A 19,284-nucleotide genomic window follows, 5' to 3' on the forward strand; every position below is an offset into this window, starting at 1 on the left:
GTGGCGAATTTGCCAATCTTGGTGTCCTCTGGCAAATTCCAAACGTCCTGCACGGTGTTGGGCTGTAAGCACAACCCCCACCTGTGGACGTCGGGCCCTCATGGAGTCTGTTTCTGACCGTTTGAGCAGACACATGCACATTTGTGGCCTGCTGGAGGTCATTTTGCAGGGCTCTGGCAGTGCTCCTCCTGCTCCTCCTTGCACAAAGGCGGAGGTAGCAGTCCTGCTGCTGGGTTGTTTCCCTCCTACGGCCTCCTCCACGTCTCCTGATGTACTGGCCTGTCTCCTGGTAGCGCCTCCATGCTCTGGACACTACACTGACAGACACAGCAAACCTTCTTGCCACAGCTCACAATGATGTGCCATCCTGGATGAGCTGCACTACCTGAGCCACTTGTGTGGGTTGTAGACTCCGTCTCATGCTACCACTAGAGTGAAAGCACCACCAGCATTCAAAAGTGACCAAAACATCAGCCAGGAAGCATAGGAACTGAGAAGTGGTCTGTGGTCACCACCTGCAGAACCACTCCTTTATTGGGGGTGTCTTGCTTATTGCCTATAATTTCCACCTGTTGTCTATTCCATTTGCACAACAGCATGTGAAATTTATTGTCAAGCAATGTTGCTTCCTAAGTGGACAGTTTGATTTCACAGAAGTGTGATTGACTTGGAGTTACATTGTGTTGTTTAAGTGTTCCCTTTATTTTTTTGAGCAGTATATATTAGACCTACTAATTCTACACATATTAAGGCTACTAATTCTATTAGGCCTACTAATTCTACACATATAAGTCTACTAGTTCTATTAAATCTACTCATATTAAGTCTACTAATTTTATTAGACCTACTAATTTTATTAGCACTAATTCTACACATTAAGTCTACAAATTATTTTAGACCTAATTCTACACATGAAGTTTACAAATACTATTAGACCTACTAATTCTATTAGACCTACTAATTCTACACATTTTTCTGGTATTATTTTTTGCCTTAAGGGCTCCTCCTGGTGGTTCTGAAGTGACGTAACACATCTGCAACAGGGTTGAGCAGAACTTATCCCTCTACACCTCTACAGGATATCTATCCCATTAGTAATTTACAAAGTCCTTCTGAACAGATCCTCTTAATTTTTGTCCATTTTACATGTGAAAATAAATCATCCTGCCAAGTATGCTAATTCAATGTTTCTAAATGCTGGTTTCATTGCTTTATGAGATTTCTACAAAGAAGTCAGTCGTGTGAATACAGTTTAGGTCATTGAAGTTCAAATTCATTGAGGTGGTTTCCCAAAATATATCGTACATTCTCCTGGGAAGAATAAAAGATAGGAGTCAACAGTTTTGAAAAAGCCCATTTGCTTTTCTTGAAAAAAAAACTAAAAAACACAGGCTCATTAAAACATTAATTTAAAGTGCACATATGGGAAAAAAAAAGAACATTTACCACAGATTAAAGAACATAAATTCAACAATGATCAAATTAAATACACATTCCATTTCATCAAGTTTAGCAGGTCCTGGACCAGCTGAAATGCACTTATGGCCTTGGTTAAAACCACTACAGTAAATTTAGCAACTGATCCCAATCCAACCAGAAGAACTACTTGTACTGTTTTAATTTACGTACCTACAGTAAATAAAATCAGTATACCTTTTAACTTATTTTGATAAGACATGTGACAATATATTTTTTTTACATTGATGTAATCTTACTGTTCTTTAAATAAATAAATACCTTGAGGAAAATATTTCAGAGGCGTGCAGTTAATGTTTACTGACCGTTAAGACTTAAAAAAGCTGCTTAAAAACGTTATTGGCAAACGTACCGTATACTCTGACCACGTTTACATGCACACCAATATTCCGTTATTATTCGGGGTAATCAAGTACCCTGTTTTTGAGTTGACACACGTAAACATCATTTCTCGTTTACAATAACCCGAAAAAGTTTGTATCCCGGTTATGAGAAACCCGGATAAGATGCCTTGGATTTTCTGATCTTAGATGGGATACTGTGGCATGTAAACATCTTATCCCGTTTACTGTTGTTTTTCCGCAGTCTGTGTAGGCTCAGTTTCAGGTATAATGGGTGTTGTGTGATGTTTTCATCTGATTGTTAAACAAATCACTTCAAAAAGTAGGCTACCTGCGCAGTTCCATCCACCATAATAATGTATTTTGGCTGATACTCCATCCTGGACCGTGTGGCGTAATTTAGACAACTTTCTGTTGACAATTTCCGACATTTGGAAGGACATTTGTTTGTCAACGAAAGTTAGATACATGCAACTTCTCCTTTGTCATAACTTGTTGCCCCGGAAGACTAAATAAAGTAGTGTTCACCAGAATATTGTCTTACATTGACAGAATGACTGCATTAGTAATCTAGTTAAAACCGGTAAAGTTGTCTGTTTCGTTTAGGGACCGGGGAGAACAGTGGAAAGATTGGTCTGTGCAAAATGTCATCAGTTTGACTGGTTTTAATGAAATTAAAAGCTCAGAAAACGACGAAATAGGTTTATGTTAAGACTTTAGTCTGTCTCGGGTGCAGATTTTATGTGGTTGAAATACTGTCTGCTTGCATAACAGTGTCAACGATAACACATTACACGCGCACTCGCATTTTCTCAAGAGATGCTGAATGTAATCGTATTTCTCCACTCCTGTTCCCGAGACAAAATTAACATTAGTTGTGTAATTTCACTGCAAGAAAGGCATAATTCTGCAAGTGTTAATATTATATTACGCTTCATGTGAAAGGTTATAGGCCATATTTCAGTTAATATTTAACCCATAGCAACTTAAATGAGGAATAATCTGTTTATTCACCGGTACAGGGATACTTGTGAGCGGGATATCAAAAGTGCATGTAAACAGCTTAACACGAATAAGACCTTCTGCGAGATATGAGCTACTGTCCAGAATACCGTGCGCATGTAAACGTGGTCACTGACTAGAGTGTGTGCTACAGGCAATGACTAAAAATCCACTGAGAGGACGTGTAACTGTGAGATTCTATGAGTGAGTGATGGAGTGTTTTGTGTGTCTTTGAAATCTGATCTCTACTAAGCAAATGAGCAGATCCAATCATTCTATACAAGTAATCATTATACATTCCAGTAAACTGGTAAAGGAATTGGAATAATCGTTAGCTGCTTGGAATTTCCAATCTCAGACCACAAATATTGAGAGGGCCCTGCCCCCACTCGTTAAAAGGCTCTGAAGTAATATCTTTAAAAAAGAAAACGTGTTTCAGACCAAATATATACATAGACTGGACATACACATTCATAGACATGTTGTACATACATCTACAGTAGTGATCAGTGGACATAGTCTGACTGACAGGCAGTAGGCCCCATAGGGAAGGAGTAGGAAACAACATGGCCCTCGTGAGGAAGGCTTCACAGCTCATGTGTCCGTGCCTGTCTGTCCCTCCACATGGCCCGAATCTCAGTCACGATCAGCGGCAAGATGAAGACTATGCTGCACCCTGTCTGTGAGGCAATCAAATAACAGGACCAAATATGTCACAAACAGGGACAACACAGTACCTTATGTAAGATGCTCCTGAGGAGAATGAGTGACTAATTTATGGAAGACATGAACATTGTCTAACATTATGGATTAGCTAGATGATCTCACCATGACTATGAAGAAGTAGAACACACACATCCAGCCCAGCTTGCTCTCGATCAGGGATACCAAATACTGGAAGACAAGGTAAAAAACTCAACATTAAATCACTGGAAAGCACATATTTCTGTGTGTATGCATGTACTGTATGTATGTGTGTACTTTCTCTGTCTCTAGTGTGCGTTACCTGTCCCACTGCAGCTCCAATACTCCCGGTCCCGTCCACTATGCCGGTGACGGTAGCAAGAGCCTCCTGACTGCCCCTGAGGGCCTCCTGTCGCCCCAGGTCTGCAGAGATGGCTGAGCTGATCATGTTGGACGGTCCTCCTATGAAGAAACCTGTGGTGGCCAGGAGAGCTGCATTCGCCACCTGGTCCGGAGGGGAGTCTGAGGGGGGGACAACATAGGGTTAATTCAATAATATAGTGAGATGTTTTGGGCTAGAAAAAGGAGGACGGCAGATGAAAGAAGGAGGAGTACTCACGGCTGTAACCCACCAGGGCTCCCATAGCTAGCAGCAGACTGACGGCTAACACTGGAGCTCTTTTCCCCATGAAGTCTGAGATCAGGCCCTGGATTGTACCACCTGGGGAAACGAACGAACGAACGAACGAACGAAAGAACGAAAGAACGAAAGAACGAAAGATTAATAGACAATTTCCTGTACCGTCTAAAGGGGTCTACGCAAACGGAGCCGACCCAGGTCCGTTTGCATCGCGTCCCAAAAATTCAGCCGCACAACTGTACGTGGAACTACGTAGAGAGCGTTGCAAACGGTCCTCCATCGGCTCCGTTTGCGTAGACCCCTTTAGACAAATGACTCTGCATAGCTAGCTAGGATGTTACCACATCTAAACCGTAGTCAACAACACCAATGTCATTCATATTAACCAGTCAATACAGCTAGTGTTAACTAGGCCTTGGCCTTAACACTCACCTATGATGCCTCCCACGTCGTACCACACAGAGAGCCTGTCGGCCTGGGCCTCCTTCCAGCCAAAGTTCCTGCTCAGGTAGAAGGGCAGCCAGAAGAAAAAGGAGTAGTTGACCATCTTCAGACAAGCGTACGCCAGGGAATACTGGGGAGAGAGGATGACAGTCACCAGTTACTGAGAGAGTCATCTCAGAAAGCCAGAACTAAAATCTTCACATCATCAGATGCTCCATAACAAAATACTTGCTTTATTGGTCCATTTTCACAGGTAAAGTTCTGGGAGGAGAGGTTGAGAGAAGGATACTAATGCAACTAGCGACGTCTTCAACCCCTCCTAAACAAAACTGTCAGCCAAAGATCTGAGAGAATGGAAACTCTTAAACCGGGAGGGGCAGATAGCAGAGAGGATGATAAGATGATAGATATAGAAATAGATTAAAATATAGACAGGGGGGTGAATGAAAGAGGCAGATACAGTGAGGGAAAAAAGTATACTTCTCAAAAAAATAAAGGGAACACTTAAACAACACAATGTAACTCCAAGTCAATCACACTTCTGTGAAATCAAACTGTCCACTTAAGAAGCAACACTGATGGACAATACATTTCACATGCTGTTGTGCAAATGGAATAGACAACAGGTGGAAATTATAGGCAATTAGCAAGACACCCCCAATAAAGGAGTGGTTCTGCAGGTGGTGACCACAGACCACTTCTCAGTTCCTATGCTTCCTGGCTGATGTTTTGGTCACTTTTGAATGCTGGCTTTTCACTCTAGTGGTAGCATGAGACTGAGTCTACAACCCACACAAGTGGCTCAGGTAGTGCAGCTCATCCAGGATGGCACATCAATGCGAGCTGTGGCAAGAAGGTTTGCTGTGTCTGTCAGCGTAGTGTCCAGAGCATGGAGGCGCTACCAGGAGACAGGCCAGTACATCAGGAGACGTGGAGGAGGCCGTAGGAAGGCAACAACCGAGCAGCAGGACCGCTACCTCCGCCTTTGTGCAAGGAGGAGCAGGGGGAGCACTGCCAGAGCCCTGCAAAATGACCTCCAGCAGGCCACAAATGTGCATGTGTCTGCTCAAACGGTCAGAAACAGACTCCATGAGGGTGGTATGAGGGCCCGACGTCCACAGGTGGGGGTTGTGCTTACAGCCCAACACCGTGCAGGACGTTTGGCATCTGCCAGAGAACACCAAGATTGGCAAATTCGCCACTGGCGCCCTGTGCTCTTCACAGATGAAAGCAGGTTCACACTGAGCACATGTGACAGACGTGACAAAGTCTGAAGACGCCGTGGAGAACGTTCTGCTGCCTGCAACATCCTCCAGCATGACCGGTTTGGCGGTGGGTCAGTCATGGTGTGGGGTGGCATTTCTTTGGGGGGGCCGCACAGCCCTCCATGTGCTCGCCAGAGGTAGCCTGACTGCCATTAGGTACCGAGATGAGATCCTCAGACCCCTTGTGAGACCATATGCTGGTGCGGTTGGCCCTGGGTTCCTCCTAATGCAAGACAATGCTAGACCTCATGTGGCTGGAGTGTGTCAGCAGTTCCTGCAAGAGGAAGGCATTGATGTTATGGACTGGCCCGCCTGTTCCCCAGATCCAATTGAGCACATCTGGGTCATCATGACTCGCTCCATCCACCAACACCACGTTACACCACAGACTGTCCAGGAGTTGGCAGATGCTTTAGTCCAGGTCTGGGAGGAGATCCCTCAGGAGACTATCCGCCACCTCATCAGGAGCATGCCCAGGCGTTGATGGGAGGTCATACAGGCACGTGGAGGCCACACACACTACTGAGCCTCATTTTGACTTGTTTTAAGGACTACATCAAAGTTGGATCAGCCTGTAGTGTGGTTTTCCACTTTAATTTGAGTGTGACTCCAAATCCAGACCTCCATGGGTTGATAAATTGGATTTCCATTGATTATTTTTGTGTAATTTTGTTGTCAGCACATTCAACTATGCAAAGAAAAAAGTATTTAATAAGATTATTTCATTCATTCAGATCTAGGATGTGTTATTTTAGTGTTCCCTTTATTTTTTTGAGCAGTGTATTTGATCCCCTGCTGATTTTGTACGTTTGCCCACTGACAAAGAAATGATCTGTCTATAATTTTAATGGTAGGTTTATTTGAACAGTGAGAGACAGAATAACAACAACAAAATCCAGGAAAACGGATGTCAAAAATGTTATAAAATGATTTGCATTTTAATGAGGGAAATAAGTATTTGACCCCTCTGCAAAACATGACTTAGTACTTGGTGGCAAAACCCTTGTTGGCAATCACAGAGGTCAGATGTTTCTTGTAGTTGGCCACCAGGTTTTCACACATCTCAGGAGGGATTTTGTCCCACTCCTCTTTGCAGATCTTCTCCAAGTCATTAAGGTTTCGAGGCTGATGTTTGGCAACTCGAACCTTCAGCTCCCTCCACAGATTTTCTATGGGATTAAGGTCTGGAGACTGGCTAGGCCACTCCAGGACCTTAATGTGCTTCTTCTTGAGCCACTCCTTTGTTGCCTTGGCCGTGTGTTGTGGGTCATTATCATGCTGGAATACCCATCCACGACCCATTTTCAATGCCCTGGCAGAGGGAAGGAGGTTCTCTCCCAAGAGTTGACGGTACATGGCCCCGTCCATCGTCCCTTTGATGCGGTGAAGTTGTCCTGTCCCCTTAGCAGAAAAACACCCCCAAAGCATAATGTTTCCACCTCCATGTTTGACAGTGGGGATGGTGTTCTTGGGGTCATAGGCAGCATTCCTCCTCCTCCAAACACGGCGAGTTGAGTTGATGTCAAAGAGCTCCATTTTGGTCTCATCTGACCACAACAATTTCACCAGTTGTCCTCTGAATCATTCAGATGTTCATTGGCAAACTTCAGACGGGCATGTATATGTGCTTTCTTGAGCAGGGGGACCTTGCGGGCGCTGCAGGATTTCAGTCCTTCACGGCGTAGTGTGTTACCAATTGCTTTCTTGGTGACTATGGTCCCAGCTGCCTTGAGATCATTGACAAGATCCTCCCGTGTAGTTCTGGGTTGATTCCTCACCGTTCTCATGATCATTGCAACTCCACGAGGTGAGATCTTGCATGGAGCCCCAGACCGAGGGAGATTGACAGTTCTCTTGTGTTTCTTCCATTTGCGAATAATCGCACCAACTGTTGTCACGTTCTCACCAAGCTGCTTCACGATGGGCTTGTAGCCCATTCCAGCCAGTCTACAATCTTGTCCCTGACATCCTTGGAGAGCTCTTCAGTCTTGGCCATGGTGGAGAGTTTGGAATCTGATTGATTGACTGCTTCTGTGGACAGGTGTCTTTTATACATGTAACAAGCTGAGATTAGGAGCACTCCCTTTAAGAGTGTGCTCCTAATCTCAGCTCGTTACCTGTATAAAAGACACCTGGGAGCCAGAAATCTTTCTGATTGAGAGGGGGTCAAATACTTATTTCTCTCATTAACATGCAAATCAATTTATAACATTTTTGACATGCGTTTTTCTGGATTTTTTTGTTGTTATTCTGTCTCTCACTGTTCAAATAAACCTACCATTAAAATTATAGACGGATAATTTCTTTGTCAGTGGGCAAACGTACAAAATCAGCAGGGGATCAAATACTTTTTTCCCTCACTGTAGCAGGGTGAGTGCGAAAGAGAGAGTTGGTGACAGCCGACCAGATTTAGAGAGGTCATGAGAAAGAGACAGAGACACAAAGAGAGCTCTAGTAATATCCCACTCACAGGCAGCACCCCGGGTAGGCAGAAGGCCTGGCAGAATCCGATGGCTTTGGGTGTTTCCCGCGGCTCCTCATCCCCCTGCCGGATGGTGTAGTACCCTCCGTCACACACCTCCTCCGATCCCTCCTCATCCTCTTCATCACTCATCAGAGGCCTGTGGCTGTCTGCGTCTCTTTCCACTGGTCTCAGACTTGTTTCTGACTCCAAACACAGACCTGATGGGACAGAGAAACAACACTCTTCATCAAAAGAGTCAAAGTATATAGCTAAACTCAGCAAAAAAAGAAACGTCCTCTCACTGTCAAATGTGTTTATTTTCAGCAAACGTAACGTGTAAATATTTGTATGAACATAAGATTCAACAACTGAGACATAAACTGAACAAGATCCACAGACATGTGATGAACAGAAATTGAATAATGTGTTCCTGAACAAAGGGGGAGGTGTCAAAATCAAAAGTAACAGTCAGTATCTGGTGTGGCCACCAGCTGCATTAAGTACTGCAGTGCATCTCCTCCTCATGGACTGCACCAGATTTGCCAGTTCTTACTGTGAGATGTTACCCAACTCTTCCACCAAGGCACCTGCAAGTTCCCGGACATTTCTCGGGAGAATGGCCCTAGCCCTCACCCTCCGATCCAACAGGTCCCAGACGTGCTCAATGGGATTGAGATCCGGGCTCTTCGCTGGCCATAGCAGAACACTGACATTCCTGTCTTGCAGGAAATCATGCACAGAACGAGCAGTATGGATGGTGGCATTGTCATGTCAGGATGAACCTGCAGGAAGGGTACCACATGAGGGAGGAGGACGTCTTCCCTGTAACGCACAGCGTTGAGATTGCCTGCAATGACAACAAGCTCAGTCCGCCCCAGACCATGACGGACCCTCCACCTCCAAATCGATCCGGCTCCAGAGTACAGGCCTCGGTGTAACACTCATTCCTTCGACAATAAATGCGAATCCGACCATAACCCCAGGTGAGACAAAACCGCGACTCGTCAGTGAAGAGCACTTTTTGCCAGTCCTGTCTGGTCCAGCGACGGTGGGTTTGTGCCCATAGGCGACGTTGTTGCCGGTGATGTCTGGTGAGGACCTGCCTTACAACAGGCCTACAAGCCCTCAGTTCAGCCTCCCTCACCCTATTGCGGACAGTCTGAGCACTGATTGAGGGATTGTGCGCTCCTGGTGTAACACAGGCAGTTGTTGCCATCCTGTACCTATTCCGCAGATGTGATGTTCGGATGTACCGATCCTGTGCAGGTGTTGTTACACGTGGTCTGCCACTGCGAGGACGATCAGCTGTCCGTCCTGTCTCGCTGTCTTAGGTGTCTCACAGTACGGACATTGCAATTTAGTGCCTTGGCCACATCTGCAGTCCTCATGCCTCCTTGAAGCATGCCTAAGGCACGTTCACGCAGATGAGCAGGGACCCTGGGCATCTTTCTTTTGGTGTTTTTCAGAGTCAGTAAAAAGGCCTCTTTAGTGTCCTAAGTTTTCATAACTGTGACCTTAATTGCCTACCGTCTGTAAGCTGTTTGTGTCTTAACGACCGTTCCACAGGTGCATGTTCATAAATTGTTTATGGTTCATTGAACAAGCATGGGAAACAGTGTTTAAACCCTTTTCAATGAAGATCTGTGAAGTTATTTGGATTTTTACGAATTATCTTTGAAAGACAGGGTCCTGAAAAAGGGACGTTTCTTTTTTTGCTGAGTTCATATGTGCTTTATATCATATTCCACACACACACACACACACACACACACACATTACTACAACTTCCTCACAAAAAATATAATATTATAATAATATATAATAATAATAAATATATATTTATTTTTTTACTTCCTCACAGAACAATAACGATTAATGTCAAGAGAATTGACAAAAACAATTAGGATGGCACAGAAAGGACGAAGTTGCTTCAATGTTTATTCTATTCTACTGAGCCATTTACTTTATGTTCGTATTCTTATCTTGTATTATTTTCGAGAAGGAACCTGCAAGTAAGCATTTCATTGGATGGTGTATACCATGCGTATCCTGTACATACGACTAATAGAACTTGAGACTTGAAGTGAAAGAATGTACAGTATGATACAATGATAGGGAGACAATGCCAGACCAATGAGGGAAACTGGGAATACGCGGACCTAATACTCACCCACTTCTTTAGGGGAGGTGAGCAGACCAAAGAACACCACCACCCCACCAGCAAACTGCAGCACTGAAGTGACCAGGAAGGCATACTACAGAAACACAGCATAACACTGAGGTGACTTGTATTGTGAATTGTGCTGTTCGTGTCATGTAGCTAACTATGTAGCAAGAGGTTGAGAGAAAGACACCCTCACATAACTTATTCTAGACAACAATGTAGTGACATTTTCTTCTAGACTTACTAACTAGACCATACCAGGTATTGTCTATGCTACATAGCATGTCCGTTTTTCATCTAGACCTTATAAAAAGGTGAATCCCAGAGCAGATCTGTAATAGGTATATCTGTGTCTGCACTCACCTCATAACCGTACTTGAGAACACTGGATGCCAGGAAAGCTCCCAGGATGTTCCCAACAGAGGCACAGGCACTCCACAGGCCAAACACAAAACCTCGCCTGGAGGGAGGAGGAGACATACAGCAGTTACTCTCAAGAACATGCACAATACATACAACATACTCAACACAATACTCAATTAGAACCTTGTCTTCTAGAATACAATAGAATCACGAATAAATCAGTACATCACAGGGTCGTTCCGTATGATTTCAATCACTTTTTGACAGCACCCCCTTAGATTATGTAAAATAGGGTCTAAACGACAACATTAGTAAACATTTGTCAAATCTGAGGTCACTTATTTTTAGATAATTAACATTAATGCTTAAAGAAAATTCATTTTCTTACATTTAAAAAAAAATAAAAATAGAATAGACTGAAAACCCTGTTTGTAAGCTTTTAAAAGATATCAAACTCAACCGTTTATCTTTATCAGTGATAAAGACATGGATGTCTCATGGTAGGGTGGGGAATTGTTACAGGTTTTGGTTTTTCCATTTATGTTTTAAGGTTGGACTTTAGCACGTATAGCTCGTTAGCACGTAGGGCACACCGATTGGTGTCACCTTGTTAGTCAGTATTGGTTACACCTATGCTGGTTGCCATCTCTTTAGTGGGAAGGCGTTAAATAGCGCCTGGGCCAGGACAGGTTAAGAGCCCTGTGCTCCTGTTGTTTTGATAGATGCAGAGGGTTAACACCTTTAGTTGGCGCACCCTATTTTGATTTCTAGACAAACAATCTTTTATCCGATTTTGTTTTGGTCCACCTTTTTGGTTTGCTTCCTCTCTTTAACCTTGCTTTTTCTTTTGTTTGCCTCTTTTGTAAATTTAGTGGGTGCTAATGGTAGACGTCTTTTAGGGTCCAGTTGTTGTTACTAGTCAACTTTCAGTGGACACGCCCGTCTCTTTCAGAACCTCTCCTAAAACCACTTGTTTCATTTTGGTTGTTGGTCATTGACTCTTAGTTCCCGCTTTTGTTTGCGTGACATTTTTGGTTTTCTTGCTGGAGAACGTAACAGTATGCAACATGGGTCAACTTTGAACACCCATCTCCTGAATGTTTTGGCATTCAGGTCCAAAAAGTTACTTTCTGACCAATTTTACCATGGGCAAACATGTATGAAAGGTTTCAGGCAAATCAAAAGGGGTGCAGTCAGAAAGGGATTGAAATCATATGTAACGACCCCACAGTTAAAGCAATCCCCTAAGGCTACTGTTTGTAAAGTCAACTTCGGATTGTTGACATTCAAGGAGCTTTACTCAATCTGTGAGTGATCTGCATTGATCAGTAGTGATGGGGCAAACAAATACAGTTACAGATGGGGATATTCTTTTTGACGATATATAGAGACGTATCATTTTGACAATATTGCAATATTATTTTTTGCGCTAGTTTGCTGTACCGCCACCTGAACTCCAGAATTTTCCCTTCATAGCTTGTTCTCCATCTTATTTTTAGGGAGCCCATTTGTTTTCAGCACTTTTATTTCCATGACTGACCAAAACTAGTTCTCATGGCTCTCTCAGACATATGGTGAGCAATATGTTTGGAATATCGGATCACAATACATATAAAACTGTGGGAATCGCAATAAATATTGTATCGTTATAATATCATATTGTAAGGTCCCTGGCAATTCCCAGCCCTACTGATCAGTGTTGGAGTATACTAGTGTCCTGGCAGAGAGAGGGATACAATACTCACCCCGACTTGCCGAACCAGTTCCCCATGACTGCCACCACACAGGGCCAGACAGCAGACTGCAGAAGGCCGTTCAGCACCCAAAGGCCACAGTACAGGTAGATGTTATAGAACTGCAGCCACTCAGTCAGGGTACCAAACACAAACTCCTGGGAAGTGAAGGAGGGAAAAACAGAAGGTTATATTGGATTACGTCACTAAATAAACACAGTGAAATATAAATGGTATGAAAATGCAGAATCTGCAGTATATGCCTATTGTAGCAATTGCGTTTTCACTAAGTACCTATTGTATGAATCTGATGTAACAACTGTGTAGATGTATATGAAATATAAAAGCAGTGCCCCACTTACCACTATGGCTGAACCACACAGACCAAAGGAGAGGACATACCGGAGGTTCATGCGGTCTCCAATCACTCCACTCATATATAAGCCCTGCATGAATATTGAACAACACACACATGTTTACCCTGTCCTCCTGCTTTGACTATGCATCAGTGTGCTTGTTTCCATGTTGATAACGAAAGATAGCATTAATGAATTAACATACATTAGTTTAATGTGCATATTAGCGTGTGGCAGGAGAGAGAAGTAAATCTGATCTGACTGATTAGGTTACACTGAGTCACTGTTGCTAGACTACCAACCAGAAGGCCCCCCCGTGACCCCAGCTGACCCCGACACTCACCACGGCGTAGGAAAACAGGAAGATGGTGTCGAGGACACCCAGGAACAGAGTGGCTCCATCGGAGTCTGCAAACAGGTTATGCTCCTCCCATGTCTGGAGGAAGATACAGAATAGACAATCAAAATAAATAAACTTCATATCATTTAACACAAAAACGTTGTCAGAGTAACTGAATAAGGGGATTTATTTAACCATTAGTATTAGCTGTGCTTCATGGTCTGTTTCAACATATGATCACGTGCAGAGCACTAGTCAATAGCTCCTCACCTGATAACACTTCCCCATCCACTACACACAAAGTAAATATTGAGGATTGCACATGAAGAGATCACTAAACAAACCCAATGGTGCAAACTGAGGCAAAATAGCAGAGATCCAGGAGTTAAGTCATTATATCAGAGGTCATCATTCAGGGGAGGCGAAAAGGAGGGATAATTCAAGGAAGTGAATCCACATCCTCCCGAGTACGTACCTCCCCGGGTGAGAAGGCAGGAGAGCTGGCATTCTGCACAGAGGGAGTCCACTGGGCTGAGATGCTCACTTTCACATTACTAAAGGTCTTCCTCGAGGCGTGCAGGAGGACATAGCTGGAGAGAGAGGGAGGGAGGGGAGATTAATAAAGCCATGTTATATTCCTAGCACAACAAGAGACCAGAAACATCCAGGGCCTTCCAATCTGTGTTTAGCTGTTTAAAGCAGCTGGTGTGCAGTACTCAACCCATTTACAACTACTATAAATTCCTCAAGACTATAACCTGTAATAAGAACTCTAGGCCATACGTCACTTCCTGATGACAGGGCCTGGAAAGCACAGCCACAAAATCTTTGACACAGCCGAGTGGGGTCAAAGGTCAGGGTTCAGAGTGGGGAGGTCAGGATAGGGAATGTGAGAAGCAAGATTCAGCATGAATCTGATTCTTACTGCTCAACTGTCTGATACGTTCACTTTCTCCTACTCTGATAACAACCAGCCTGACCAAGAAGCAATGTCACGTTTTATTTTTTTTACAGTGTACTTACAGTGGAGAGCTTTATAAGACTGTGAGTACTGTAGCTCGAGTCCAGGCATTAGCACTTGGCTTAGTACTGTATTTACTTAAGGAGGATGTAGGCCTATATGAGCACAAGTGAGCCTGTGTATCAAATGCGTATGTATGCTCTGGTATAAGTGCTTGTGTAGAGAGAGAGCATTTAGGGCAAAGAGAACTGGAATAAGAACTCGGAACATTCAGAGGGTCTTATACCAGATCCCTACAAGGCTGGTGGGAGTTCAGGAGTTGAGTTTACCTAAAGAAGGTGAGGAGGAAGGCGACCAGGTGATGGTGGGTGTACTGCGCCAGGAAGCCGCAGCACGGGGACGACATCACAGGGGTCACCAGGAGGGATGGGGTGGAGGTCTACAAGGGGGCAGCAGGAGAGGCAGCAGGAGAGGGAGGGGGTTCCGAGAGGTAACAGCACCACACTAGTTTATTCAACACTACAGCCTCAGTCAAAAACACAGCTTTGTCTGAAAAGAGAGAACTCGGGTTTCAAGTCCTATGAGACCAGGTGGATAATTTTCACCATAGCAAATGTAGGTAAAAGGCCAATGATATAAAGCCACAAAACAAGTCACCAAAGGTCTTGGTTAGCCTCTTCCAAAAAAGAAAACCATAAACTTGTTATCATTAACCTACTTCTCATTATGGGACCTTAGTGTTAGTCCTACAGCCAACAAACCTTGGAACCTGGCCTGAAAGATGTATCTGGTGTAAACACCCTCTGAATCACATTCTGCCAATAAAGGCAAACCCCCCCAAAAAGATTGAGATTTCCTTACCTACTTTTTCCGCAAACGTGTACTCGTTCTAGATAGGAAGAATTTAGCTATCGGACAGCAATAATTAGCCTTGGGAGCTGTCTTCTGTCTGCTTCTGTCGCTGGCTGGCAGTGCAGCACTCAACTCACTCTGGTGATATGTAAAGCATATGAAATAAACTAGCTCGATACTTCTCTTTCACTAAAGATACATTAGGCATTGGATAACACTACATGGAAATGCAAATATGGAATCAACGTCGAGGTCAAACGGATAAGGACTTACCTGTTTTATTCACATAAACTCCGACGCTAGCATGAGATCATCTGACTACAGTCCAGCCTGCAACAGTGTAGCAATCGGCTGTGGTTTCACATTTCCTATTGCCACCAACAGGACTGGAGTGTACCGGATGTGAACGCATGCAAATAAGATCCACGTGCCCCTAGTTTCAGCCAATCGTGGTGTTTCGAGTCAGTGGGTGAAGAAATGAACCAATAGTATTGCGAGTCGTGGAGTAACAGCTCTGGATGCAACCCGCTCTAGTTTGTCATCTACGGATCAGCTGTGCTAGTGTCGTCTGATAGAGAGCCAGGAGGCTGTTGTTAGTGCTTTCCAAGGTAAGTTCTCTCTTTTATTTTTATTTAACGCTTATTTGAGCTTAGACTTAGCATACAGTTCAGAACTGTGTTTCAAGTAGTTTTCACAGTCTCTGTGTGTTTGTTATTCTGACACTTCCACCCACTTCCGCTGATTTAAACTGCCGTACCAATTGCTTTAAATACAATGTAAACGGTTGGATCATTCTGTGGCTGATTCAACCATCTATTCACTAGAATAAATACATTTGTAGATCATGTCCCTAGCTAAAAGGGGTTTTTATTTCAAAAACAAAAAGAAAAGCCTATGTAACACAGCACATTTTACAGATTTACCATGCCGTGCTTCCTTTCTACAGTACAGGTTAAAACATGCTTACATGGTTATACTTTTGTCAACTTTACATTGTAATTTGCTTGTGTCAGTAACAAACTGTCAACTAACTGTCAAACCTCTCTCTCTTTCCTGGGCAGGGAGGCAAGAGCTAACCACCAATATGGCCACAGCACAGTCAGTCTTAATGTTAGCAGTATGTATTCTCATGATAACTGAGTTCATACTGGCACAGAGGGACTACTATGACATCCTAGGCGTGCCAAAAGATGCCTCCCAGCGCCAGATCAAGAAGGCCTTCCATAAGCTAGCCATGAAGTACCATCCTGACCGAAACAAGAGTCCTGATGCAGAGGCAAAGTTCAGGGAAATAGCTGAGGGTGAGTCCTGTCAACTTCTGTGTTGGGTAGATGGGCACTCCCTTGTCTGTTACATTAGGGCTCATTACGTCAAGTCCACATCAAATATATTGGACGGAGTGCTAATCATTCATCCTGTAATAGTATTAATACTATCGGAAACATTTCACAAGTAATGGATGTTTTTCCAATCTTTAATATTGTCAGTGCAATAGACATTTTCAGGTGAACAAGGAGAGAATCAGCCACGTTGATAATATCAATAAAAAAATGTATCTGGTTTAATTACAAATTTGCAAACAGGGATAACAATATCCAGCACAGGAGCAGAGAATGTCTAACTGGCCTTCACCGAGAAGGCCCAATAGCCTGATCAGCAACACGAAATGTACTGTTAACACCTGCCGAGAAGCTTGTAGGAAGTCAGCTACTACAGAATCGCAGTGTTCACAGACAATACAATTATAATCAGTGTGTCCTCAGTCCTTGTAACTCCAGTCTGGCGTCAATCACTGTCAACAGATATGAGTTTAATCCATAACAGTCAGTATCGAGTCTAGGAACCATCAACCCGAGTGTCACACACAGAACACTGGAAATCATGTCTAATACAGAAAGGGAAAACGCGTAAATATGCTTAACATTGCGTTAATCACTCTAAACTGAATATGAACTTTATTGATCTTAATATTCCCATTAATCAGTTATAAAGTTTTAAATGTTAAAGCATTTGTTGTTTTTCTGATGTCTGTGGACTCCAAGAGACTCATGTTTCCTTTCCTTTGCCAGCGTACGAGACGTTATCAGACGATAAGAGGAGACGGGAGTATGACCAGTTTGGACATGGCCCCTCCGCCGGTGAGCCAGGCACAGGAGGTGGGAGGAGTGGACAGCACTTCCACCAGAACTTTAACTTCAACTTTGATGATCTGTTCAGAGACTCTGACCTGTTCGGTCATAACCAGCACTCCCATCATGCCCATCACAAGAGGGCCTTCAACAGCCACTTCCAGGCCCATCAGGAGGCCCAGAACAGGCACAAGAGACACTTCCAGGGCTCCTTTGGTGGAGAACTCTTTGATGACGTGTTTGAGGACATGGAGAAGATGTTCTCGTTTAACGGACACACGGGCAGGGCGGACAGCCGGTTCCAGGGCTCAGCAAAACATCACTGCAGGACAGTGACACAGCGCAGAGGGAACATGGTCACCACATACACAGAGTGTTCATGATTTATTATCACCAGAAACATGTCCCACTACTCACTGGGTATGAGTTTAGCTATTGTGGTTATTTTGGAATTACTGTTAATTTAATCGTGGAACATGATTTTGGGTGGTTTTGGAAAGAAGAAAAAAAGTGCTATAAATGTGTTGATGCCCATGGGCCATAAAACAAACTGTTCTCAAGCAATACCTTTCACTCATTTTGGATATAATTAAATTGGGCTTATGTATTAGGTTCTTACTTACATTGCATGTTAAGATGCCTCCATTTGGATTTCAATTTACTTTGTTTACATCGTGCTAAGCACCGACTCTCCCATTTCTCAGGTTCTCTATTGGCTTCCATCTTTGTTTGAGAGTAGCAATTGTATTGAGTTGGGAAAAAAAAAAAGCATTTTATATCATGCGTCCTTTTTATTTTCATTCTGGAGCATTAAAATTGCTATGCAAAACCAAAGTAATTCTCTCTTTCAGAAAGAGTTCTTCCAATATCATGACAAATTCAGTGTTATAGCACATTTATATTGCTTATGCCTTGTAATTTTAGAGCTGTTGCATTTGATTGTGGACTTATTATGGCATTCCCCCCCATTGTGTTAAGTTGCTGTCACTTACTTCAAGGCCCATGTTAAACCTTTCCCAGTTATAAATAGAGCACATGAGTTGAATCTCATCGACGTTAGAGAACCTAGCTATATACATGTATTTAACATGGTTATACACCATTATCAACTGTTACCTCTTGTTTTTTTTCTGCAAAGTGTGCCTCTTCTGCCATTTTATTATGTGCAATATTTGCAGTCGGCACCTTTGTTCTCTGTTCTGTTGTCTCTTACCTCGACTTTGCTGCCTGATTTGTCATTTTGTGTGAAACCAATGTTCAGTTATTGACTGCTGTCTGCACTTTGTTGATCCTTAGGATCTATTTTTAAATATTGAAAGGATGAGGAGTAGTACTTGTTTGGAAATAAAAATATATTTACTCCAACGTCCCTGCAGACTGAAATGTATTTCTACAATTCCTATCATGTTCTATTACATTTTAGTCATGTAGCAGACGCTCTTATCCACAGTAGTGAATGCATACATTTCATATTTTTTTTCTCTGTACTGGTCCCCCGTGGGAATCGAACCTACAACCCTGGCGTTGCAAACACCATGCTCTACCAACTGAGCCACACGGGTTCATGGATTTAGATTACTGTAGTATCTTCTAAATGTGTGTCTATTCTATTCATGCTCTGACATTTGATCAATTCATGTAAATCTCAGAATAGGTTCACAAATCACTATTTTCATCTGCAACTATAATGTAGCTACTATTTTAGCCTAGCGGTTTGAGAGGTGAGCAAGCAACCGGAGGGTTGCCAGTCCTGGGTCTGACGGGAGCTGGTAACTGGATTGTTGATGGTATCAAATCATAGATGCTATTGCCTGCCGTTGTGCCCTTGAGCAAGACACTTAAACCCCCACAACAGCTCCCCGGCTACCCCGGTGTGTCTTTTGGAGGGGTTGGGTTAAAAGAAGATGTCACATTTCCGTTGGAGCTTGTGTGCAATTGACCAGTTAAGTGATCTTACACATCTATGGAAAAACTACATTACAATATGTTTTTGAGCAGAGGTCTTATTTGGGGAAATGCAGTCCTATTTGGAAAATTCAAGCAGCGTTTGAGAGCGTTTGGCATCTGGAA

The 19,284-nt window shown here is 43.3% G+C and overlaps 2 protein-coding genes across 7 annotated transcripts; one reads left to right on the forward strand and one right to left on the reverse strand.

Annotated features, from left to right (window-relative positions):
* Positions 1 to 1,197: 1,197 nt before the first annotated feature.
* LOC106576065 (sugar phosphate exchanger 3) lies at positions 1,198 to 15,477 on the reverse strand. 6 transcript variants are annotated; one of them, XM_014152923.2, is made up of 15 exons: positions 15,359 to 15,477; positions 15,099 to 15,223; positions 14,563 to 14,672; positions 13,748 to 13,862; positions 13,276 to 13,368; positions 12,939 to 13,022; positions 12,589 to 12,734; positions 10,844 to 10,940; positions 10,487 to 10,571; positions 8,323 to 8,534; positions 4,576 to 4,717; positions 4,123 to 4,224; positions 3,826 to 4,025; positions 3,648 to 3,713; positions 1,198 to 3,499 (listed from the first exon to the last, which is right to left on the reverse strand). In XM_014152923.2, exons 3-15 carry the CDS (start codon positions 14,637 to 14,639, stop codon positions 3,407 to 3,409), a joined length of 1,512 nt encoding a protein of 503 aa, XP_014008398.1. In that variant the 5' UTR covers positions 14,640 to 14,672; positions 15,099 to 15,223; positions 15,359 to 15,477; the 3' UTR covers positions 1,198 to 3,406. The 6 variants fall into 6 exon arrangements, with proteins under 6 accessions (XP_014008398.1, XP_014008395.1, XP_045555667.1 ...); XM_014152920.2 differs by having other exon boundaries at positions 15,095 to 15,223; XM_045699711.1 differs by having other exon boundaries at positions 14,563 to 14,737; positions 15,095 to 15,223.
* Positions 15,450 to 18,579, forward strand: LOC106576066 (dnaJ homolog subfamily B member 9). The gene is made up of 3 exons (XM_014152926.2): positions 15,450 to 15,693; positions 16,147 to 16,386; positions 17,155 to 18,579. Exons 2-3 carry the CDS (start codon positions 16,170 to 16,172, stop codon positions 17,595 to 17,597), a joined length of 660 nt encoding a protein of 219 aa, XP_014008401.1. The 5' UTR covers positions 15,450 to 15,693; positions 16,147 to 16,169; the 3' UTR covers positions 17,598 to 18,579.
* Positions 18,580 to 19,284: the final 705 nt, after the last annotated feature.

This window comes from Salmo salar, chromosome ssa17 (genome assembly GCF_905237065.1).
Source record: "Salmo salar chromosome ssa17, Ssal_v3.1, whole genome shotgun sequence".
NCBI classification, from domain to species: Eukaryota; Metazoa; Chordata; class Actinopteri; order Salmoniformes; family Salmonidae; genus Salmo; species Salmo salar.